Source organism: Haliotis rufescens, unplaced genomic scaffold, assembly GCF_023055435.1.
Source record: "Haliotis rufescens isolate VD_foot unplaced genomic scaffold, xgHalRufe1.0.p SCAF_6, whole genome shotgun sequence".
In the NCBI taxonomy this organism is placed as follows: domain Eukaryota; kingdom Metazoa; phylum Mollusca; class Gastropoda; order Lepetellida; family Haliotidae; genus Haliotis; species Haliotis rufescens.
Window position 1 is genome coordinate 50,611,760 of NW_025964334.1, and position 25,730 is coordinate 50,637,489.

Here is a 25,730-nt window from a genome sequence, read left to right on the forward strand (position 1 = left end):
AATCGCCTCTTACAACAAGCAGGGTTGCTGAAGACCAATTCTAAACCGGATCTTCACGGGGGTTATTTAGATTATAAGAGATAAGATTAACGTAGCCATGCTCAGAATAGGAGAGGAACACATGTAGTATGTACCTTCGAGGCTGTACGTAAAAGTGTCGTCCTCGTCCCTGTCTGTGACGACATACACACCCCCTAGCGGTGTGTCAACAGGTTGTTCCTCGAAAAGGATGATGGGCGTGTTCACGGTGAGGACGGGTGTCTCGTCGATGACGTTGCTCACGTTGATGCTAACAGGTACATCTACCTCGTGCAAACCATCATTCACTCTAGGATAAAAAAGAACAGAACGTAATAAGTTTCAAAATGGTGAGTAAGCATGGTTTTCCACTTTGGTGACATCTATTATCAAGGTGTTGACAGACCAAGAGGATTATCGCCGCTGAATTTGCAATTCGAACCCTTTGCCAGCGGATCCTGGTATTGCTTAGGGAGGCAACTCGGCACATCGAATTGTTAGGTCTTGGACCAATGGCTACCCGTGTCATTGAATGTACTTCGAAAATTTCAAAATGAAAGGGTGGGAAACCCAAAACGTGTGTATTTTATCTATTCTCAGGCTTTAACATTTTGCTTATAAAAAAAACCCGAAGGACTGCAATAAAACGATATATTTTTTGAAAAATTGTCCTTGGAAAATTACCTCAGTATAAACGTATAACATCGGTGGGACTCGTAATCTAGGGTAGAGCTCGTGATAAGATTGTTCAGGTCGTCGTAAGCAAACATGTCCGTCCCGTCTCCCACCAGCGTGTACGTTAACACATCGTCGTCAGCGTCGTTGGCGACGACGGAGAACAGCGAGGTGTGAATGTCGGCCTGCTCTGTGACAACGGCCTGGTACAGAGACTCGGCGAACTTCGGTGCATTGTCGTTTTCGGCGCCCACGGAAATACGGAACGTTGTCTCAACAAACTTGGCCGTAACTCCTCCATCAACGGCTTTCATGGTGACGTCATAGTATGCAGCGCCCCCTGTGGGTTTGTCGTAATCGAGGGGACAGGCGAGGAGGAGTTTCCCATCTCCGGAGTCCAGGTGGAATTTCTCAGACCCGTCTCCACCGGAATCTGACGGACACAGTTTAGGAAAGAAATTTCAGTTCAGTAACCATTCCCAGTAAAAATGTTTTTGGTATGGTAACACAACACACACAACGCATGTTCAGGAATGTGTTTAAATCCTAAAGGGAATACACACTAGGAATGTTCTATCTAAACAAGTTAAGGGTATCATACGTGTGTGTGTGTGTGTGTGTGTGTGTGTGTGTGTGTGTGTGTCTGTACTAGTCTGACTAATGCCGATGTTTATAGTGCTGCCCACTAAGATACCATGCCGCAGTTTAACTTGAATACCCCACTCAGACACAGTATACTGACTCAAAGCCGACCAGTCCTTGTTTTAGCCCCTTAATGCCGAGCGCCAGGCAGGTTAACAACAAGTACCATTTTTTTTATGTATTTTGGTTTGACGCAGCCAGGCTTCAGACACCCTACCATCCGCTCTCCGAGCGGACGCTCTACCACTAGACCACGGAGGCTGTCTCTGACTAATATTATTTCTCTCAGGTAACGAAAGCTCGCAATGACAGTATCTGATAACAACGATAAACCTCCAACTTTTTTTACATTATCCCGATTGAACGCTAAAATGCGTATAGAAAGCGACCTTTTCTTAAATAACCCAAAATGAATTTCAACAGATATTTCCCACATTAAGACTCTAAACACGTTACGCTGTTGAACACAATCCTAAACAATGTTTAGACCTCGAACGTGTCAAAATTATGGGACAAACAGCGCGTTTACTTGTGTGTATAGGATCTAAACACATTGATACAGTGTGTAAACATTTGCTTAAAGACTCTTGGCTCGTTAAAGCTCCCATTAATTAGATACATGATGCATGTTACGCTATGTCTTCGTATTTTACGTGCCTCCTCCAATAACAACTAGTACCAAACATGGGTGCGTACCCTGAGATTGAGGGGGGTGAGTGAGTGAGTTTAAATTGACGCCGCTTTCAACAATTTTATCATATAACGGCGTGTAAGATTGATGTGGTTGAAAAATTCCGAAATGATGCAGGTCTTAGATCTGGACTACTTTGGTGAAACCCTAACAAACCAAGAAATTAAACATGTCATAATATCCTCGCACCCTGATGGACGAAAGTCTCCATTGTTTCATTGAAGCTGCTTAGACGACTGTGTCACCCGTGCACCAGATCGAGGTCGAAGATGTACCGCTTTGGTGAAACCCATGAACACAGTTATGGTGGTGATATCTTGGCACGTGGAATTTTCGCATCATTTTCGCATATATATATATATATTCGTGGAAATTTCGCATATATTTCAGATAGTTTAATATTGTATAAACATCATCTACCAGAGACAAGAACGTTCAACTGATTTTAAAAGTGCAGTTTTCACCCTTGCCGAACTGGGCTGGAATTTCGTGGATCGATCGTAGCGCCACCAGTGGCTATTACGAGTTATGTCCCTTCTATGTCCCTGCTGTATTATTGACCAATCAGATTCCACTTCCCTCATCACTTGCATTTGCTGCAAACAAAATGGCGCCGCCCAATCAAGACGACCTGATCAAGTTTATCGAAGAAAATTTCACATTCCCTATCTCAGACACCCAGTACTCGTTGGTTGTGTATAGATTTGGAAAAGATCTCTCGACGCCGAGTTGACGGAACACATGATATGCAAATCCTGCAGTCGACCGAAATTTGCTCGGCAGTCGCCATGTTGTTTACGAACCGGATGTCGATTTCGTTACGCGATTTTGATTGGACTGTGCAAGGACTCGTTTGTCCAGCCAACAAATATCTCCGAAATTCCAGCCTAGTTTGGCAAGGGTGAAACTTGTCTTTTATGGTCAATTATCTTCCTTGCCTGAATTAATTCTCGTCAAACTGCTTACCATCTGTGACGGAAACAAGTTGGTATGTGATGTCACCATCTCTGCCTACATCGTCATCAGTTGCTGTGTAGTGACCCAGCTGTGACCCGGCGTCCCTGCTTTCACTGACAGTCATATCACTCGGTGCAGTATCCCACGTTGGAGTGCGCTCATTTTCTGGCACAACCTGGATGTGAAAATACTGATGTGGTAGCTTGTGATTTGAATTCATTTTGTTAAATCAATAAACTTTGAGCGAAGTACATGAACTTTATATACAAATAATCATGAACAAAATAAGGGATCGCATGAATTGAATGAAAAAATGAATGGTCTTGTATGTATAACAGCCATGTGAGTGAGTGACTGGGATGGGTCTAAAACCGCTTTGAACAGTATTCCAGTTATCTTACGGCGTGTCAGCTGGATGTGGGATGGAAGCCCCATTAAAGTGATGCAGGTCTCAGACGTTTCCCGGTTTGGTGAAAACCACGAGCATAGGTATGGTGCTGACAAACTTAGAAACATAATCGGGTCGAACCGGGATTCGAACCAACAATCATGGGTTTCGAGCGCGCCAAAGGGAACAGCTATGTTTTGTTTGTTTGTTTGTTGTTTAACGCCGCACTCAGCAATATTCCGGCTATATGACGGCGGTCTGTAAATAATCGTGTCTGGACTAGACAATCGAGTGATTGACATAATGAGCATCGATCCACGATATTGCTGGAATATTGCTTAAAGCGGCGTAAAACTATACTCGCTCATTCCAAACTTGAAAATGCCACCCGTGCTGTATTTTGGCAAGCGTTACCCTGTTGGATTTCAAACTGGCAAGCAATCCTACGCACAAAGCGTAACGGGGCTGGCTTCATCACGTGATCAAATCTCTGCGTATCGACCAGATGGATGTTGATGGTAGCTCACCATCAAAGATCCACCACAATGTCGGCCATGCTATGCTATGGTACACTATGGTCTCTAGTCCAGTCATCGATTTGTCACTGTGTGGCGATAATAACACAACTACAAGAAGCTATGATGTTGTATTCTCTCTATTGTTAAACTTGTGATCTTTGTTAATTCGTGCCAATCACACGGTGACCTGCAGCTATCAAACTGTTTGCGCATAGATTTTTTTTTGATTTTTTTGATTTTTTTTTGCGCATAGATTAATCACTTATTTTTGTTGGTTAATCGCTTTTTCCATGCTAGATATCATGACTAAAGCCCACTAGTATTAACCCGGTAAATGGATCAGTGTGCACTCGATTTTCATTGCCAGCTCTCTGTGAGGGCTTGAAGGTTAAAGGTCACATTACCATCTCATCCCACCCTTCACTACATGGTGAAGAGAGGTATATTTTGAACTAAGGGAGACAGCCCATGTGTTACATGCGTTTCAGTTTGCAGAAGGACCAAAGCCCTGGAAACTATCAACAGTCTGGCTGCTGAACAAGGTCACCCATCCACCTACTCTCCGTGACCAACGTTGATTTGTTTGTTACAGAGCCCATCGATAGCAATAAAATAAATTATCATGTGACCCTGTAATCTGATTTGTTTGTTTATTTGCTGTTAAACGTCGCACTCAGCAATATTCCAGCTATATGAAGGCGGTCTGTAAATAATCGAGTCTAGACCAGACAATATAGTGATTGATATCATGAGCATCGATCCACACAATTGGGACCCGTGCACATCAAACGCCATCAATCACACAAATTGAATTGTAACGCTGAAGATCAACTTCCCCTCATGATGTCTGTTGCCTGACCTTTGTGCGTTATTGTCATACACTGAACGGGATTATTTCACGGCAGGTGTCAGTAAATGTGACCCCTAGAACGCTAGCTTATCACTCTTCATGTAAGCCCTTATTTTCTGTAAGGATTTAATTTTGATTAATATTAATCTTATTCATACAGAATAATCAATACATCATCGAACATATCGTCACATAAAATCATAACCTTTGATAAGCGTTAGCAATCATACGATCTTACTGTGACGACAACTACAGCAACAGCCGTCTTCGCCGCCTCCGTCGTGGGCTGATCCACGGCTTGCACGGTCAGGGTGTACAGGAAGTTGGCAGAACTCAGAGCCTCGTAATCAATATAGGTCCCGGATGTTCGCACTTCAGTCCCGATCAACTGAAACTTCTCATCCGGGGAGTCATCATCACCGCTGATGATGGAGACGACGACTTCGGCGTTGTCCCCGGCGTCCCCGTCAGTCACCTCCAGAGAACTGAGGAGCATATCTGAAAATAATATTAAACTCGAACTGTTACTGAAAGAAACTTCTGACGTCTGTAGTAAACCTTTTTAGCCAACCTCGCTTATCAATGTTCGGTTTTCTGCCTGTACTTTATGGGGAACTCAGAATATCCCACCGTAACTAGTCACGCACATGAACTAGAGATGGAGGCCTTTACTTTATGGAGAACTCAGAATATCTCGCGTATCAAAGTCACGCACATGAACTAGAGATGGAGGCCTTTACTTTATGGAGAACTCAGAATATCTCGTGTATCAAAGTCACGCACATGAACTAGAGATGGAGGCCTTTACTTTATGGAGAACTCAGAATATCTCGCGTATCAAGTCACGTACATGAACTAGAGATGGAGGCCTTTACTTTATGGAGAACTCAGAATATCTCGCGTATCAAAGTCACGCACATGAACAAGAGATGGAGGCCTTTACTTTATGGGGAAAGTCAGAATAACTCCCCGTATCAAGTCACGTACATGAACTAGAGATGGAGGCCTTTACTTTATGGAGAACTCAGAATATCTCGCGTATCAAAGTCACGCACATGAACTAGAGATCGAGGCCTTTACTTTATGGAGGACTCAGAATATCTCGCGTATCAAGTCACGCACATGTACGAGAGATGGAGGCCTGTCCTCTTTTGGTAGGGTATCTTTTTTATCACAAAATCAAAACAGAGTTATCGGCATAAAAGAGTTGATTGACAAGTTTTCCCCACCGTGTGGGGTGTTCTCGGTGACCTCAATGTGGATCACGTCGCTGCTGAACTGTGGACTGTTGTCGTTGATGTCCACGATGTCGAAGGTGAGAGTAGCACTTGCCACGTTGCCCCCGGAGTCTGTCACCTTTAAGGTCACATCTGAGATGGAGGTCAAACCGCCCTCTCTGTCTATTCTCTGTTCCAGGATGATGACGCCCGTTGTAGAGTCGATGTAGAAGTATGAGCTTTCAGACCCTGGTGAAATAGGGACAACATGAGCATCTTCCAGAATTGTACAACTGGTGCCACGGCACTGTAGCTCACCTGGATATGTTGCCATCAGTTAGTTTCTGCCAGTATTGGTATTGCAATACTTTCTGCATAAGAGAACGACCATTTGATAATCGAAAAGAATACACTGTCCCAGAATATTATTGTTTGTTTCTTTTGTTTGTTGTTTAACGCTTCACTCAGCAATATTCCAGCTAAATGACGGCGGCCTCTAAATGATCGAGTCTGGACCAGACAATCCGAAGACCGATTCTAACCCGGATCTTCACGGGAGCAAAACATGATTGAAAAAAGAACTTTAGCTTCTGGCAGTTAAAAAAAATGTCTGCAACAAAAATTGTTGTAAGAAATATTTGTTTTACATTTAGGATCATACTTTTAATTAAAACAATATTCTGGTTTTGCAGCTGTAGCTGAAGCAATATCCAGTCCCCAAACGAAATATTGCGTCGAGAGTTTTAAAACAATATGTCCGCCAAACAGGAAACGAATACTTTTGAGGAAAACAGAAGTGTTCTAAATGAACACAGGCAGGTTCAACGGACACGCGGTATCATAAAGGCAGAAAGACATGATACAAACAGGCTCCAGGTACAAATTGTTTTTTATATGCAAAAAATACACACTTGGAATAATATGATGACGTCACATTTATTTTTTATGCTTAATTAAATGTGTTGTATTTAGACTTTATGACGGTGCTTTCTAATGTCTAGCCTTGCCTAGATTCCATCTTATTCAAATAAGATCATAGTGTTCGCTACTGCTACACAAAGATCTCAGGAACATTCCAATATAGGTCACGTCAGAATCACCTTTGGCGAACTTTGACTGACAAATGAAATGAGTAGCAAGACAGCTGGCTGAGATTGTATGGCAGAACTTCCCACGGGCTGTGGAAAATATCTCCGTTTTAAATGTTTATCGCATTGAAGGGAGAGATAGACGGTGATTTTCCTACTTCGTTCCATCTTTTCGAGTTTTCATGATTAAAAATATACATTCCGACTTTCACTTTCCTGATCTGGTAATCAAATGCTCTGATTTGTCGGATGAAGGGTCCTTCTGACGTGACCCGTAATGGGATGTCCTCAAATCTTTGTTCAGCGGATGCAAAAAAATCTGATTGCAATGAGATTACGTTTAGATTTTTGTTTGAAGAGGTCAGAATAATGTTTTCCTTCACTAAAAGTAACAATGGACGTTGTTCACGTGACAAATACATTGCAAGAGCATTTATGAAAATGCTAAGAAAAAAATTAACCACCCGTTCTAGAGTTTTTCTAAAGTAAATTCATGGTGTGTCCGCCATGTTTGTTCGTCTAGTGGAGGCGGTCATTGTGCAGTCATTGCCTGGGTCAGTGTAGCGCCAGCGCAGCATACCCAGGGAACCAGGCTGGTCAGAATATCTCTAGATGGAAAACGTCACGTGTCAAGTAATCTTTTCCTGTTTGGCGGCCATATTGTTTTTAAATTTCCGATGCCTCATTAAACACTGAGTTGCCGGGAGCATCGTCAGAGTTTTTAGTTTTTAGCAGTTCTGGCGAAGAAACTGGCAATATGAAACACAGACCCCGGCCTTCATAATCAAATTTAGTTGAGGTTTTTTCACATTTATGTCTTCATTGTACTTAAAGTACCCAATCTCAAAGTAAGAAAGATTATCAAACAGAAAACAGAAATAGAAATAACCCTTGTTCTGTAGCTTCTGTTTAAGCAAATATTATCTAAATTTGCTGTATTTCATATCTGTTGTGTCCCCTGTAAAACAACTCTAACTCGACTCACATTTGGGGGGGGGGGGGGGGGACTTTCGAGAAACATAAAACACTTTGGGACCAAACGAGTACCTTCGAGGCTGAAAGTGAGAGTGTCGTTCTCATCCCTGTCTGTGACGTCATACACGCCCCCTAACGGCGTCCCTACAGGTTGTTCCTCGGTGAGGGAGATAGGCGTGTTCACGGTGAGGACGGGTGCTTCGTCGATGACGTTCCTGATGTTAATGTTGACGGGGACGTCTGTCTCGTGCACGCCATCACTCGCTCTAAATTAGGAAAACTTACTCATCCCATTTTACAGCAACTGAATTATATTATCATTATAAAAGATACAGATATTTGATCAATACTTTTTAAAACCCCTTCAAAAGAACTTTTTAGTGGCATATACTTGACACTGGTATTTACTTGATAATAAAAGCAAAATATATTTACCTTAACGTTAGAAAGAAACAGCGTTTCGTTTCATAATCTAGAGGCCCATAAACAATAAGACCCGGTGAAGTGTATTGGAAGAGTTCATTCCCATTTCCTAGCAACGTGTACGTCAAAATGTCCCAATCAGCGTCAGTTGCTTGAAGGTCAAGGACAACGCTGTGTATTACGGCGTCCTCTGATAATTCAGCTTGGTAAGAAACCTCTGAAAATGAGGGGGCATTGTCGTTCTCCCCAAAGATGAAGATCTTAAAGGAAGCCTGAACGTTCTTGGAACAGCAATCCGCCGCCTGGATCGTTATGTCGTAAAATGCAGCGCCACCTGTCTGTGTGTCTGCATCAACAGGGGAGGCCACTCTCAGCTCCCCGGTTCCCGAGTCCAAGAAGAAGGTGCCCATTGCGTCAACTCCCTGATCTGCAAGAGTTTATGAATTTTCAACATTAAACCATGTCATTGTTTTACGTCCTTAAAATATATTGTAAACGCGTACATGAATATAAAAAACAGATGGGAGGAATATAACTTTTAACCCTTGATTATTATCTTACAATTTCTATATCAAGCAACGGTAGCTTTGTTATCAACCGATACCGTTTAAGTAGGATTGAGGTTCATATGGGTATGGAAATTAACGTCTTCTAAATATACATAACGACGCACATTTGGACAAATTTTGATCTTACCTTGACCTGTTTGTGAATTGAGAAAGTTGACACATAAAGAGAAAAAGTCCTACCAGTGACGAGGGAGACAACTTGGTAGGTGACGTCACCATGTAGGCTGAGATCTCCATCAGTTGCTATGTAGCTCCCTATGACAGTGCCCGGGGGTGATGATTCATCAATGGTCAGGTCCATGGGCGTGGCTGACCACACAGGAGTAAACTCGTTGTCAGGAAGGACCTTTAAACACCGTAAACTGCATAAGCATTGTGACGGACTCCATATTCTTGTTTGTTTGTTTGTTCGTTTTGTTGTTTAACGCCGCACTCAGCTGCATTTCAGCTAAATGACGATGGTCTGTAAATAATCCAGTGATTGATATCTACGGAATCTGATTGGTCAATAGGAGGGACATAGAAGGGACATAACTCGTGATAGCCATCGAGGGCGCTACGATCGAGCCCAGAAATTCCAGCGTAGTACGGCAAGGGTGGAAACTGGAAACTTTTACAGTCAGTTAACGCCCTTGCCTCGGTTTACATGTCGGTCCTGGGCTCATATTCGTTACCTTGTTCTCTCCATTCACTCACTCACCCGCTACACCTTCAAGATGAACAGCTTACAATGCAACGGTACTTCCGGTTTGGGCTCATATTCCATCCGGGGCGGTCGGGTAGCCTAGTGGTTAAAGCGTTCGCTCGTCACGCTGAAGACCCGGGTTCGATTCCCGACATGGGTACAATGCGTGAAGCCCATTTCTGGTTTCCCCCGCCGTGATATTGCTGGAATATTGCTAAAAGCGGCGTAAAACCATACTCACTCACTCACTCACTCATATTCCATCCCACTGCATCGCTCACTCACCTTCAAGTTCTTTGATTAATGAAAAAATACTTCCGGTCATGCGCTCTTATTTCGTGGCCGTGTAGGTAGCCACTCACTCACACCATCACTCACACACCTTCAAGTCCTCAAGACGAACCTTAATTAATGCAACAGTACTTCCGGTCATGCGCTCTTATTTCGTGGCCGTGTAGGTAGCCACTCACTCACACACCTTCAAGTCCTAAAGACGTACCTTAATTAATGCAACAGTACTTCCGGTCATTATTTCGTGGCCGTGTAGGTAGCCACTCACTCACACCATCACTCACACACCTTCAAGTACTCAAGACTTACCTTAATTAATGCAACAGTACTTCCGGTCCTGGGCTCGTATTCCGTGGCCTTGTCGGTGGCAACAAAGGTGAGAGTGGAGGTGAAGGCCGAGGCCTCGAGGCTCTCGTAGTCCAGCTTGTTGGCGTCCACTGACAGCTGGAGTGTGCTGGGGTCAAAGGTAAACGCTGGGTCACTCGGGTCATCGCCGTCCATCGTGACGTCATACTCGGCGTTCACTCCGCTGTCAGCGTCAGTAATCGTCAGTTGCAGGAGGGATACTATATTACCAAATAATCAACAGTAGTTTAATGATTACAATGTTTTATGAATTATGATTTGGTTTGTGTGTTTAAAGCCGCTTCGAAAACTAGTTCAGCATTTTCAGGGTGTGTCGGCAGTGCTAGTCGTGATACGGCCTTGAGGTGGTCGTATGAGTGGAAAGCATGCATATGATATTCCTCCCTCCACCTACTACTCCTACTGCTGCTACTTCTGCTACTACTTCTACTACTTCTACTACTACTACTACTACTGCTGCTGCTGCTACTGCTACTGCTACTGCTACTACAACAACAACTACTACTGCTGCTGCTGCTGCTGCTGCTACTACTGCTACTACTACAACAACAACTACTACTGCTGCTGCTGCTGCTGCTACTGCTACTGCTACTACAACAACGACTACTACTACTGCTGCTGCTGCTACTGCTACTGCTACTACAACTACTACTACTACTACAACAACTACTACTACTACTACTGCTGCTACTACTACTGCTACTGCTACTACTACTGCTACTACAACAACAACTAATAAAACTACTATTGCTACTACTACTTCTTCTACTTGTCTTTTTAATTTGCATATTGTACATGTGAATCTTGGATTCCTCAGTACGTTACACTTGTTGGCAGTACCGTTTTAAGCACTGTAGATTACATGTGCGGATCTCTAAACTTGTTCCCATTTAAAAAAGATTTCAGAATTATTACCCGAACAGGTTAGGTGAGGTGAAATTGGGTTTAATGTCGCGTCCAAGATTATTGCACTTATATAGCGACGTGCATGCACGTGTGTGTGTTTGTGTGGCTGTTTGTTCTAGTCCGGACTGATGCCGATTTATAGTGATAGCTCACTGAGATACCATGCCGCAGTTTAACATGAATGCCCCACTCAGACACAGTATACTGGCTCCAAGCCGACCAGTCCTTGTTTTAGCCCCTTAATGCCGAGCGCCAGACAGGGTAACAACAAGTACCATCTTTTAACGTCTTTTGGTATGACGTGGCCGGGGATCGAACCCCGGACCTTCCGCTTTCCGGGCGGACGCTCTACCACTAGACCACGAGGCGGTCACCCGAACAGAATCACACCTTCTGCCTATTGCAACAGTTTTCGATGCATGTATATTTGATGATGTCAAAATCAAGTAGATGAAAGCAATTTTTATGAGCGTCATTATTTAATCGCATCATTATTTAATGACTTGATTATGCCTAAACATGATAATGTACATATTCAGTGAATACCTTTACAGAGAGTTTAGAAACATTTGATTCATGTGTGAAAGTTGAACGTTTTAAAGCTATGCAAAATTAAGACACCTGGAATTGTTTGATTCTGCATGTTTGAAGCTGAAGTGTAACAAATACAATTGTTCAGATAAATTTTGGGTAAATGACACTAGAGAACATCTTCTAATGTATAAACAAGAAAGAAAAAAGTTTTAAAATCTGTGTTGCTAAACAAAAGATGTTTTAGAGTCAGTTGATATTTTAGCAGCTACTGATAAAGATTGTAAACATTTTTGGAACATTATCAAAAAGTATTAAAAATGCAATAACTCTGCTGATAACTTAATGTCTCCACTCTACTGGAGGCCATATTTTGAAGAGCTTTTAAATCCCAAAACACATCAGGATTATCCATTTAAAAAGAAATGTCAGATTACCCTTCTAGTCTTGGTTATAAAGAATGTGTTTACGGTCAAAATTGTGATGAGTTATCTGAAGAAGTTACCGCAGCCATAGATACATTAAAGCTGAATAAATTTCCTGGTGATGAAGGCATACCCGCAGAATTTTAAAACTTTTACAAATGCATTTGTTATCTCGTTTTCTAACATTGTTTAACAAAATGTTAATTACTAGCAATTTTCCAAAAAGGTTGATGTAGGTAACCCAAATAATTATCGGGAGACAGTTAGCCCTTTTAAATGTAAATGGGTAAATTTTCTTAAACAGCTGATTGAATTTGTATACTAAAACGTCTGCAATTATGGTTGACTACCAAGGTGTCTTGAAGAAGGATCCAAATGATAGCATTTTTATATTACAATCAATAGTCAAAGAAAAGGTGTACTTGTTTTTATTGATTTCAAAAAGGCGTTTGATTTTGAAAACAAACAAAACTTGTTGTATGCATTACTTTAAAAAGGTATCCATGGTAACATTTGCAAAATTATTGAAAATATGTATGCAGTAGTTAGGTCAGTATTAGGTAATCAGGGGAGGAATCTTTCAGAATATTTTACTGTTTTAGTGGTGTACAACAAGGGTGCATCATGGATCCGCTACCTTTTCCGTATTCATTAAGGAATTGGCTGTATATATGAAAAATGATTTTGAAGATGGAATTTATGTTTAAGAGGAAATACTAAATATTATTGCTCTGCTTTTTGAAGATGATCTTATAACGGTTTCGGAAAAATTATTAATCTATAGAACAGATTAAATGCTTAACAAGAGTATTTTGATATATGGGATATGGAAGTTAATACTGACAAAACCAAAGTTATTGTTTTTAAAAATGGCGAGTCCCTTTCTAGATATGAAGATACCATTGAATGGAAGGCAAGTAGAAGTAATAAGTAGCTACAAATGTTTGGGTTTAATGGTTACTCCGAAATTAATACGGACAAAAGGGTTTAAGATCCTCTCGGAAAAAGCTACTAAAGCCCTTTTCAGTGTAAGATCTATTATACCGAAGTTTGACCTGCCCATTAATAATTCAAAGTAGAGATAACTTATGCATAACACTTCTTTGTTTACTGTTAAGGCGACGTTTCGGTATTGTCAAGCAGGGACATAAGGATCTATGCCGAAACGTTCCTTTAAGGTAAAAAAAGAAGTTGTTATCCATTAATTGTGTCTACTTTGTCATCCGTCAACTTCTAAATATTGCCTATTAAACAATTCATTAATAATTCATTTGAATAAACCCTTTTGTAAGGCATGGAAGCGAAAAAAGGGATGTGATTATAGAGAAAGTGTTGAATGTATATACAATAAACTACGTTTATAACGAACATGCTTATAACGAACTGACCGATATAGCGAACTTATTTTTAAGTCCCGACCATTTGTTGTATAAATGCTGCATATATGCTTATAACGAACTACGGTTATTACGAACTAAAATTAGTGGTCCTTTCGAGTTCGTTTTATCCGTAGTTTACTGAATAGGAAATTCTGTATATTCCAAATAGGGTAGTGGTAAAGATTTTCAAATGCGGCAACCTATGGGGAATGTGGGAGAATTTATTTAAGTTATATTTATTATGTCCTGTATTAATAGTGGTTAAGGTTATTAAATATAAAAAAATGATAGATACCCTTTTTAATGTTATGTAAAGATGAGAATTACGTGTGATAGAAGGTACCCATGTGAAGAATCTCCTCTTTAAATATGGCTTTGGCTATTCTTGGATGACACAAACTGTTGGTAACTCAGATGTGTTCATCCAGTTATTTAAACAACGAGTTAGAGATTGTAATGGTCAAGACTGACACTCCTCAGTGTTCTCAAACCCCCCTAAGTATAGACACTAAGAAAAACTTAAAACTTAGAATTATTTATAATATACTTTGTGTCGAGATATACATAAGAAATATTTCCTCTGATAATGAAGATGATTTTCTATGTCCAACATGTAATGTGCTTGACATGGAACGCTGGTGATCTTCAGTTGTCCTCTGCACTCTCACATAAGAAGCAAATACTTGTCAAAGTATGAACGTTCTAACATATTTCAAACCATTACATTGTAAGTATTTTTAGTATGCATAATGATGATATAAAGTTGAACACTGCCAAATATAACAACTGTTATATTTGGGATAACACTTTCTTAGTAAAGTACGGATTCTCGTACTTGTTTTAGGTTGTGTGCCCTCCGGGATTCGAACCCACACTGCCAGAGTGAGTCACCTAATCGCCAGCACACAAAGTCAGCGATCTAACCCACTCAGCCACCGAGACGTCCACAAAATTGAACTCAACCCAAAAGAGTGAGAGAATCTGTACTCACATGACCTTAAACGCGGAATAGTACTTTGGATCTGATGGCCATGAATCCTCATCATTAAATACACTCCATCATTAACATACTAATTAAAGTAGCCAAATCTAGAACGTTAACAACTAATGATCAAAGGCCAACCTGTTCCGGAACCCTCGGTGACCTCTGCGCTATATACTGCCTGGGAAAACGTCGGCTTCATGTCATTGACATCCGTCACAGCGAAGGTCAAGGTCGTTGAGTTCGAATTGGAGTTGAGGTCAGTTACGATCAATGTTAACTGGTCGAGCTGTTTGATACTGTTTGGTGGGTCGAAATCAATCCGCTCCGCGACCTTGAACCTTCCGTCTGCTGTGACCTCGAAGTAACTCGCGTGGCTTCCTGGAGGTCAGAGAGATTTTTCGGAAAACGCCGACATTACAGAAAGCTGAGTTTCATCAAATCATACATGGAGATATAAAATCAAGAATGGGTTTTTGTTATTCCGAAAAGTCTGTGATCTTGGCTGAAACATATTCGAAGACACGATAATATAACATAAATGATATATCAATATATACTGTGCCAAAACACTAGAGGATAGTGGAAATCATCAGGACATATCTTCTGATCTATGTGGTATTGGCGAATGGTACGATATGATCTGCAGGGAGTAGGGGATCAGATGTAATGTTTTTAAGGGTTGGTGTGATGAGATGATGACGCATTAGGTCGTCAAAGAGTTCGGGGTTCAAGTTCGAAATTTGCATTTTGCAGCCAACGTCACTAATATCGAGTAAAACCACCTCTGTTGGTCAGACATGAAGGAATTCTTCGAGGCAAGCTTCTGATGAGTCGACCAATGTCAGCTTGACTCATGTTGTTCCACTCGTCAGTTACAGCAACATCGAATCCATTGAGAGTGGTAGGTTGATATTGTCGTTGACGTGTACGTCTGCAAATGACGTCCCAGACGTGTTCATTGGGGAAAGGTCAACACAGAGGACTGGCCATGGTAACATGGATGCTCTGCTGTTGGAGGAATTGGATCACAATCCTGGCACGTCGAGCACGTGCATTATTATCCTGAAAGATGAAACGTTGCAAATGGCACCACGAGTGTAGCAATGATGTTGTCCCGACAGTATTGACCTGTGACTCTGCAATGGACAATATGGAATGCAGTTCGGCCAATCATTGCGATACCACCTCATACCATTAGGGACCCTACCCCAACACGACCGGGGGCACGGGTGGCCCAGTCGTCTAAGACGCCGCGATTCGTTGTGCGGAGTTGCGTCCCTTGGGCACACCAGACACCTATGATTGTTGGTTCGAATCCCGGTTCGCCCCGATTATGTTTCTAGGTTTAACAGCACCATACCCGTGCTCCTGGGTTTCACCGAAACCCAACTCACTCACTCACTCACTGATGCTTATGCGTATCCAACAAAACAGAGAAAACGTCAGTAAAACTGACCAGACAGGGAATACATAAGTAATACTTAACATACAGAAAATACTTGCGCTATACTGACCAGACAGGGAATACATGAGTAATACTTATCATACAGAAAATACTTGCGCTATACTGACCTGACAGAGAGTACGTCAGCTGGTCACCCACGTCGGCGTCGCTAACTGTGAGTCCGCTGTCGATGAAGCTGCCGATAGAAAGTTCCTCAGGTAGTGAGACAGACACGGCGTCCACGTTTGGGGGCTCGTCGAAGACGTTTAGAACCTTGATGGTCAGCATTGTGGTGACGATGTTGGCGTTGTCGTATATGCTGTAAGTAGTTTCCAAAACCCACCATATATGAATCCGTGGCAGAGAGCCGTGAAGGATGGCATCAGCAATACTTAGACTTTCCCCCTTCTCCTATCAACGTTTCCTTTTTTGCATCGGCGAATAAAGCAAATATAGTCTCTTATATTTATCTGAATCTTTTGTCAAACCCTACTGCTCAACTTTAAAGTCCCCGCGATGAAGAACGGGACATTCAAATTTCGCGCCATGGTCGCTCCACTGTCGCGATCCTACGTTGTTTGATTGTGTACGACCATTGCAATCTTGGCCCAACGATCGCGACCTTGGTGCGGAGTATTCGCGCCAAGATCGCGATTGCAGTTTCCAAAGGTTGAGATTGAGAAAACATTTGTATTGAAGATAAATGCAGCAAATATACATTAAGAAAAGGTACAGTTTATCTGTATGCTAAATCTTCTAGCACACGTCACTAGACGAAACAAAATGTTAAGTAGGTGAGGGAAAGGAGACAGGGCAGAATTAGGGATTTGTCATAATTCCTGGTTTTGAACTTTTTAAGATACTTTTTTGAACAGGAATTAATTAGCATCTTATCGACTGTAAATGAGGGTTGTTGTTTTAACATTTCGCTTATTTCTGGTAGGCGAAATAAAAAAAACACATTTTTTTTTTTTGGGAGGGGGGGGGGGGGGGGGGGGGGAGGTCCTAATCCAAGTTTTACGAAGACCTCCGCTGTGAGATTCGTGATATCCCAAGAGAAAGCACCCAGTCGCGTGTCGCGGTCGTAAGGGTCGTCTTTGACTTTGGTCGTTGGTTGACTTTGATCGCTCCCGACGTCGCGAATCGTTGCTCATGCTGTCTACAACTGGTTTGCCTGGCCCAGAAATAACATATCTGGAATGTTGCCGACTGCGGCGTAAAATATTACTCAGAGAACGCCCGCCCGGAGAGCGGAACGTCAGGGGTTCGATCCCCAGCCGCGTAACACCAAAAGACGTTAAAAGGTGGTACTTGTCTGGCGGTCGGTGCTAAGGGGCTAAAACAAGGACTCGTCGGCTCGGAGTCAGTTTGTTGTGTCTGAGTGAGGTATTCATGTAAACTGTGGCGTGGTATCTCAGTGGGTTAACACTATAAATTGACGTCAGTCCGGACTAGTACAAGCAACACACGTGCATGCATGTCGCTATGGGAGTGCAATAATCTTGGACGCGACGTTACACCCCATTTCACCTTCCCTCACTTGTTTGTTGTTTTACGCCGCACTCATCAATATACCAGCTATATAACGGCGGTCCGAAATAATCGCGTCTGGACCAGACAAGTATCGCTCCACACAATTGGGATACGATCACATGCATCAACCAAGTCAGCGAGCCTGACCACTCGACCCCGTTAGTCGCCTCTTACGACAAGTATTGTCGCCAATTACGGCAAGCATGGGTTGCTGAAGACCTATTCTACCCCGGATCTTGACGGGTCGAAATTGATAATGACTTACGTTACTTTCACTGCATATTCACAATGCTTTTCGTAGTCCAGAGGGGCTATGTTTGTCAACGTCGTGTCGCTGAAGGTGAAGACGTCGCTGTGTTCATCAAGGACGTAGAAGGCCACGGGATCAGCTTCCGGGTCAGACGCCTCGGCGGTGTAGAGGGCGTTATGTATCACGTTCGTCTCGTATACTTCAAAGACTGTAGTTCCGTCAGGGAGTGGATTAAGGGGGACAGGTGGATCATCTGCAGTATTGATTTGAACAAGGCCCTAATTTATTTCTGAGACCTTATTTATATTTTGAAATCCCAAACAATTACCAACGTATAATAAGTTAAAGAACACCCGATTTATTCATATGACAAAACTTAATATGTCATGGCATGACAGATTAACAATAGTGTCCTATGAAAAATCGTGCATGACAGATTAACTTTAGTCATATGAAAAAAATCGTGTATGACAGATTAACTATAGTCGTATGAAAAAAAACGTGTTTGACAGATTAACTATAGTCGTATGAAAAAAAACGTGTTTGACATATTAACTATTGTCGTATGAAAAATTCGTGCATGACAGATTAACTATAGTCGAATAAAAATATAATGGCATGACAGAATAACTATAGTGTCCTATGAAAAAATCGTGTATGACAGATTAACTATAGTTGTATGAAAACGTGACTGACATATTAACTATAGTCATATGAAAAAGTCGTGTATGACAGTTTAACTATAGTCGTATGAAAAAAAACGCGTTTGACATATTAACTATTGTCGTATGAAGGATTCGTGAATGACAGATTAACTATTGTCGAATGAAAAAATCATGCATGACAGATTAACTATAGTCCTATGAGAAAATCGTGTTTGACATATTAACTATAGTCGTATGAAAAGATCGTGCATGACAGATTAACTATAGTCGAATGAAAAAAATCATGCATGACAGATTAACTATAGTCATATGAAAAAATCGTGTATGACAGATTAACTATAGTCGTATGAAAAAATCGCGTATGACAGATTAACTATAGTCATATGTAAAAATCATGCATGACAGATTAACTATAGTCATATGAAAAAATCGTGTATGACAGATTAACTATATTTGTATGAAAACGTGACTGACATATTAACTATAGTCATATGAAAGAGTCGTGTATGACAGATTAACTATAGTCGTATGAAAAAAAACGCGTTTGACATATTAACTATTGTCGTATGAAGGATTCGTGAATGACAGATTAAGTATTGTCGAATGTAAAAATCATGCATGACAGATTAACTATATTCATATGAAAAAAGGGGGCACGGCTGGCCCAGTCGTCTAAGGCGCCGCGATTCGCTGTGCAGAGTTGCGTCCCTTGGGCACACCAGAAACCTATGATTGTGGGTTCGAATACCGGTTCACCCCAATTATGTTTCCATACCCGTGCTCGTGGGTTTCTCCGAGGTGGTAAACGTCTGAGGCCTGCATCACTTCGGGCTTTCCTTCCACATTAAGCTGACATGCCGCAATATAACTTGAATACTGCTAAAAGTGGCGTTAAACCCAACTCACTCACTCATATAAAAAAAATTGTGTATGACAGATTAACTATAGTCGTATGAAAAAAACGTACTTGACATATTAACTATAGTCGTATGAAAAAAATCGTGCATCACAGATTAACTATAGTCGAATGAAAAAATCATGCATGACAGATTAACTATAGTCCTATGAGAAAATCGTGTTTGACATATTAACTATAGTCGTATGAAAAAATCGTGCATGACAGATTAACTATAGTCCTATGAGAAAATCGTGTTTGACATATTAACTATAGTCGTATGAAAAAATCGTGCATGAAAGATTAACTATAGCGTCCATTGAAAAGGTCAGGCATGACATATTAACTATAGTCATATAAAAATAATCAGTCATTACAGATTAACTATAGCGTCCTATGAAAACATCGGGCATGGCAGATTTACTTTAGTCATATGAAAAAATCAGGCATGGCATATTAACTAAAGTGTCACACATATGGATCAATCAGTCACACACATCACTCAATCAGTCACACACAAAATTGAATCAGCCATACACATGACTAAATCAGTCACACACATCACACACACAGCCACACAGTCACACACAAGACTCAATAAGTCACACACAAGACTCAATCTGTCACACACATGACTCAGTCAGTCACACACAAGACTCAATCAGTCACTCATATGACTCAATCTATCACAACATCACTCACAGTCACACACATCACTCACAGTCACGCACATCACTCACAGCCACACACATCACTCACAGTCACACACATCACTCACACAGTCACACACATCACTCACAGCCACACACATCACTCACAGTCACACACATCACTCACAGCCACACACATCACTCACAGTCACGCACATCATTCACAGTCACTAACTCGGTCATGACAGATTAACTATAGCGTCCCATGAAAAGGTTAGGCATGACATATTAACTATAGTCATCTAAAAAAATCGGTCATTACAGATTAGCTTGGTGTCCTATGAAAACATCGGGCATGACAGATTTACTTTAGTCATATGAAAAAATCAGGCATGGCATATTAACTAAAGTGTCACACATATGGATCAATCAGTCACACACATCACTCAATCAGTCATACACAAAATTCAATCAGTCATACACATGACTAAATCAGTCACACACATCACTCACAGTCACACACACCACTCACACAGTCACACACATCACTCACAGTCACCCACATCACTCACAGTCACACACATCACTCACACAGTCACACAACTCGATCAGTCTGTCACACACATCACTCAATCAGTCATACACAAAATTGAATCAGTCATACACATGACTAAATCAGTCACACACATCACCCACACAGCCACCTACATCACTCACAGTCACACACATCACTCACAGTCACACACATCACTCACACAGTCACACAACTCGATCAGTCTGTCACACACATCACTCAATCAGTCATACACAAAATTGAATCAGTCATACACATGACTAAATCAGTCACACACATCACCCACACAGCCACCTACATCACTCACAGTCACACACATCACTCACAGTCACACACATCACTCACACAGTCACACAACTCGATCAGCCTGTCACACACATTTCATAACTCACCGATAAACACGTATATTTGCCCGCCACTCGGGTCATCAAAGAGGACGTCAGCGTAGTAAGGCTCAACCGTCAACCCGTTGGTAATTTCCATCAGTGTGCCCACCCCAATCTCATCGCCAGACCCTAGTGTAACCTTTCCAGTCAGGTCCCAGCTCATCCAGAAAAACGCAAAGTTGCTGCAGTCGAGGTACATCCCTTCGCTGAAGAAGCGGATGTCGCAGTTGCCGCTGTCGTCGCAATCGGAACTCGGAATGATGAGCGCGTAGTTGTTTTGGTAGTAGCCCAAGTAGAAGAGAACATACTGGTTTGATTGGTCACTTGTTTCATACAAGGTGAAGGTCACGTCAGCGCAAGACATGATACCAAACACGAGTTTATTCCGTCCTTTAGGAATCCATTTCATATCCGCCATATTGACCGTATCGTACGGATCTACGGTTTTGCTTAGCCACGTTCCTGTTGAAGAGGATAGGGAATGGATTATATTAATATTGCATGTATTGCTGTCTGATATAATATCTGTTATTTCATCCAAGTGTTTAACGTGTTGAATGACTGTAGATGTTAGAGGACTACTATGCCTTGGGTTTAGGTCTGGTGGAGACAAACCACGGAGTTTGATTTCAGATGTTGTATACGATTGGAACTGAATTCGGATTAAAGACAAGAGCCACTTGGGTCTTCAATTGACATGGGTCACCAGGAGGTTCAACAGACAAAGGTCACCAACGTTCAGTAGAGAAGGGACACCAGTTTGTTCAATGGATAAGGGTCACCAGGGTGTCACTACGCAATGGTCACCAGGGTGTTCAATAGACAAGGGTGATCGAGGTGTTCAATAGACAAGGGTGATCGAGGTGTTCAATAGACAAGGGTGATCGAGGTGTTCAATAGACAAGGGTGATCGAGGTGTTCAGTAGACAAGGGTGATCGAGGTGTTCAATAGACAAGGGTGATCGAGGTGTTCAATAGACAAGGGTGATCGAGGTGTTCAATAGACAAGGGTGATCGAGGTGTTCAATAGACAAGGGTGATCGGGGTGTTCAATAGACAAGGGTGATCGAGGTGTTCAATAGACAAGGGTGATCGAGGTGTTTAATAGACAAGGGTGATCGAGGTGTTCAGTAGACAAGGGTGATCGAGATGTTCAATAGACAAGGGTGATCGAGGTGTTAAAGTAGACAAGGGTGATCGAGGTGTTCAATAGACAAGGGTGATCGAGGTGTTCAATAGACAAGGGTGATCGAGGTGTTCAGTAGACAAGGGTGATCGAGGTGTTCAGTAGACAAGGGTGATCGAGGTGTTCAATAGACAAGGGTGATCGAGGTGTTCAGTAGACAAGGGTGATCGAGGTGTTCAATAGACAAGGGTGATCGAGGTGTTCAATAGACAAGGGTGATCGAGGTGTTCAGTAGACAAGGGTGATCGAGGTGTTCAATAGACAAGGGTGATCGAGGTGTTCAGTAGACAAGGGTGATCGAGGTGTTCAGTAGACAAGGGTGATCGAGGTGTTCAATAGACAAGGGTCACCAGGGGGTTCAATAGACTATGGTCACCAAGGGTTTCAACAGACTAGGGTCACCAAGGGCTTCACTAGACTAGGGTCACCAAGGGCTTCAATAGACTAGGGTCACATAGGGCTTCAATAGACACACGGTCACCGGGGGCCTCAATAAGAAAAGGGTCACAAGGGGGTTCAATAGACAAAGGTCACCAGAGGTTCAATAGATAAGGGTCACCCGGGGCGTTCAATAGACAAAGGGTCACCGGGGCGTTCAATAGACAAAGGTCACCAACGTGCAGCAGAGAAGGGTCACCAGTTTGTTCAATGGATAAGGGTCACCAGGGTGTCACTACGCAATGGTCACCAGGCTGTTCAATAGACAAGGGTCACCAAGGGCTTCAATAGACTAGGGTCACCAAGGGCTTCAATAGACTAGGGTCACATAGGGCTTCAATAGACACACGGTCACCGGGGGCCTCAATAAAAAAAGGGTCACAAGGGGGTTCAATAGACAAAGGTCACCAGAGGTTCAATAGATACGGGTCACCGGGCTGTTCAACAGACTAGGGTCACCGGGGCGTTCAATAGACCATGGTCACCGGGGGCGTTCAATAGACAAAGGGTCACCGGGGCGTTCAATAGACAAAGGGTCACCGGGGCGTTCAATAGACAAGGGTCACCCGGGGCGTTCAATAGACAAGGGTCACCCGGGGCGTTCAATAGACAAAGGGTCACCGGGGCGTTCAATAGACAAAGGGTCACCGGGGCGTTCAATAGACGAGGGTCACCGGGGCGTTCAATAGACAAGGGTCACCGGGGGCGTTTAATAGACAAAGGGTCACCGGGGCGTTCAATAGACAAAGGGTCACCGGGGCGTTCAATAGGCAAAGGGTCACCGGGGCGTTCAATAGACAAAGGGTCACCGGGGCGTTCAATAGACAAAGGGTCACCGGGGCGTTCAATAGGCAAAGGGTCACCGGGGGCGTTCAATAGACAAAGGGTCACCGGGGCGTTCAATAGACAAAGGGTCATCGGGGCGTTCAATAGACAAGGGTCACCAGGCTGTTCAATGGTTTAGTGCATCATATCTGATATAAAATATTGACATGGTTATCCTAATTCAAAATGACGGTAGTTCTTACCTGGCAACGTAGAGCCTTCCTTTACCACCACAATCACTATGGTAACAAGGAGGTGCAGGGCCACGCCCTTTGACATGATTGCTGCAGGGGCTTGACCTTTATATCGTATGGTGACTAAAAAATATACAAAAATACAAGCAAATCATTTTATATTCTTTCCATTATATTTGACGGCCATGTTGAAATCAGAAGTGTGTCTGTGTGCCGTCGTGTGTGCATGCGTGCGTGCGTATGTGTTTGTGCGTGCGTATGTGCGTGAGTGGGTGTGTTTGTTGTTAAACATCGCACTCAGCAGTATATATGACGGCGGCTTGTAAAATTACTTCATTGCTGCAAGGGGTTTTCTTTCTTTTTTAAATTAATTCAGGCTCATAGTTTTAAAAGAAAAAAATGTCTGGTTTTGTAGCTGAAGCTGAAAAAATATCCAATCTTGAAACAAAATCCCTACTCACTCACTCACTCACTTACTTTTCATGATATTGGTTATGAAAAATATCATGAACTTAACACACGAAACTGTTTTCTCTAATTGTTCTGCCTTTCACTCACAGTTGTAACAAAGGTGCACAGCCAAAGGAACTGTACACACGATAGTTATTAAAATCTTAAAGTGCAAGTATCATGAAAAAAGTAATAGATTGAACAAATGTTATATTTAGGATAACACTTTCTTAGTAAAGTACAGATCTCTAGTACTGGTTCAGGTTGAGTCCCAGTGGATTCGAACCCACACTGAGTGAGGCACCTAATCGCCAGCACACAAAAGCAGCGATCTAACTCACTCAGCGACGGAGGCTTCCACAAAAATAAATGTAGTCTAGCTCACATACTTTGTGTACCCCTCGGACAGTGTAAATTGGCGGGGATCCCTTGGCCGAAAGCTATGAACACTCACAGACACACACTGCAGGGAAAATAAACCATGGTATTTCAATGATCTAGCACTGTAAGACAAGCATTACTCCCGTATTATATTTAAGAAATAAATGATGACAGGGAGTTGTTTAAGGTACAATAAGTGTCGGTGGGGTAGCCTAGTGGTTAAAGCGTTCGCTCGTCACGCCGAAGACCCGGGTTCGATTCCCGACTTGGGTTCAATGTATGAAGCCCATTTCTGGTGTCCCCAGTCTTGATATTGTTGGAATAGTGCTTAAAGCGGCGTGAAACCATACTCACTCACTGGTACAATAAAACACTGCATGGAGAATAAACCATTATGGGCGCAGCCCCAAGTGGTTTATTCTCCCTGCAGTGTTTTATTGTACGATAGACAACGACCATGAGTCGTTTATTTCTTATGTGGGATATCAATATTATGCGCAGCATCATTAATGATGTTAATAAATGTACAATCTTTAAAAATGCTTACCCGTATATAAACAATGAGGATTCCCCGAATAGAATCTGACCTCGGCAATGTCAAGTCCATTTTATGAACAGGGGGAGGGGGGTTGAACTTGGACTCTCCCATATATATCCACAATTATCGATTATCTGTATCTTTTCTAATACCGATTGCCTTACTTATAAAATTATATGTAAGGCAGGACAAATGATAGTTTAACAGTGCTAGCCCACTGAAATACCATGCTCCATGTTAACATGGACACCCCACATCATACTGACTCCGAGTCGACCAGTCCTTGTTTTATCCCCTTTATGTAGAGCGTCAGGAAGGGAAACAACAAATAGCATCATTTAACATTTATTGGTATGACGCGGCCGGGGACTGAACCATGGTCCTCCCCCTCTCCGGGCACACGTTCTATCCTCTACACCAAGGGGGTCTTGTAGGCGAAGGGGGCACAAAGGCCCAGTCGTCTAAGGCGCCGCGATTCGCTGTGCAGAGTTGCGTCCCTTGGACACGCCAGAAACCTATGATTGTGGGTTCGAATCCCGGTTCTCCCCGATTATGTTTCTAGGTTTGTCAGCACCATACCCGTGCTCGTGGGTTTCACCGAAGTGGTAAAGGTCTGAGACCTGGATCACTTCGGGCCTTCCTCCAACATTAAGCTGACACGCCGTGATATAACTGAAATACTGTTAAAAGCGGCGTTAAACCCAACTCACTTACTCAGTCACTCACTCACTCACTCACTCAC

General features: G+C 42.4%; 1 protein-coding gene across 1 annotated transcript in view; it reads right to left on the reverse strand.

Moving 5' to 3' along the window:
- The window catches only part of LOC124112139 (cadherin-23-like), a 34,041-nt gene extending 12,647 nt beyond the window's left edge, over positions 1-21,394 (reverse strand). The window contains exons 1-13 of the mRNA XM_048386542.1: positions 20,983-21,394; positions 17,822-18,059; positions 16,152-16,342; positions 14,718-14,957; positions 10,297-10,553; positions 9,192-9,357; positions 8,455-8,869; positions 8,092-8,285; positions 5,969-6,205; positions 4,978-5,237; positions 2,993-3,158; positions 703-1,126; positions 135-328 (exon numbers count right to left, since the gene is read on the reverse strand). Coding sequence (XP_048242499.1) covers positions 135-328; positions 703-1,126; positions 2,993-3,158; positions 4,978-5,237; positions 5,969-6,205; positions 8,092-8,285; positions 8,455-8,869; positions 9,192-9,357; positions 10,297-10,553; positions 14,718-14,957; positions 16,152-16,342; positions 17,822-18,059; positions 20,983-21,394 — 3,394 coding nt within the window. The remainder of the gene's footprint in view (positions 1-134; positions 329-702; positions 1,127-2,992; positions 3,159-4,977; positions 5,238-5,968; positions 6,206-8,091; positions 8,286-8,454; positions 8,870-9,191; positions 9,358-10,296; positions 10,554-14,717; positions 14,958-16,151; positions 16,343-17,821; positions 18,060-20,982) is intronic.
- Between the last annotated feature and the right edge of the window lie 4,336 nt (positions 21,395-25,730).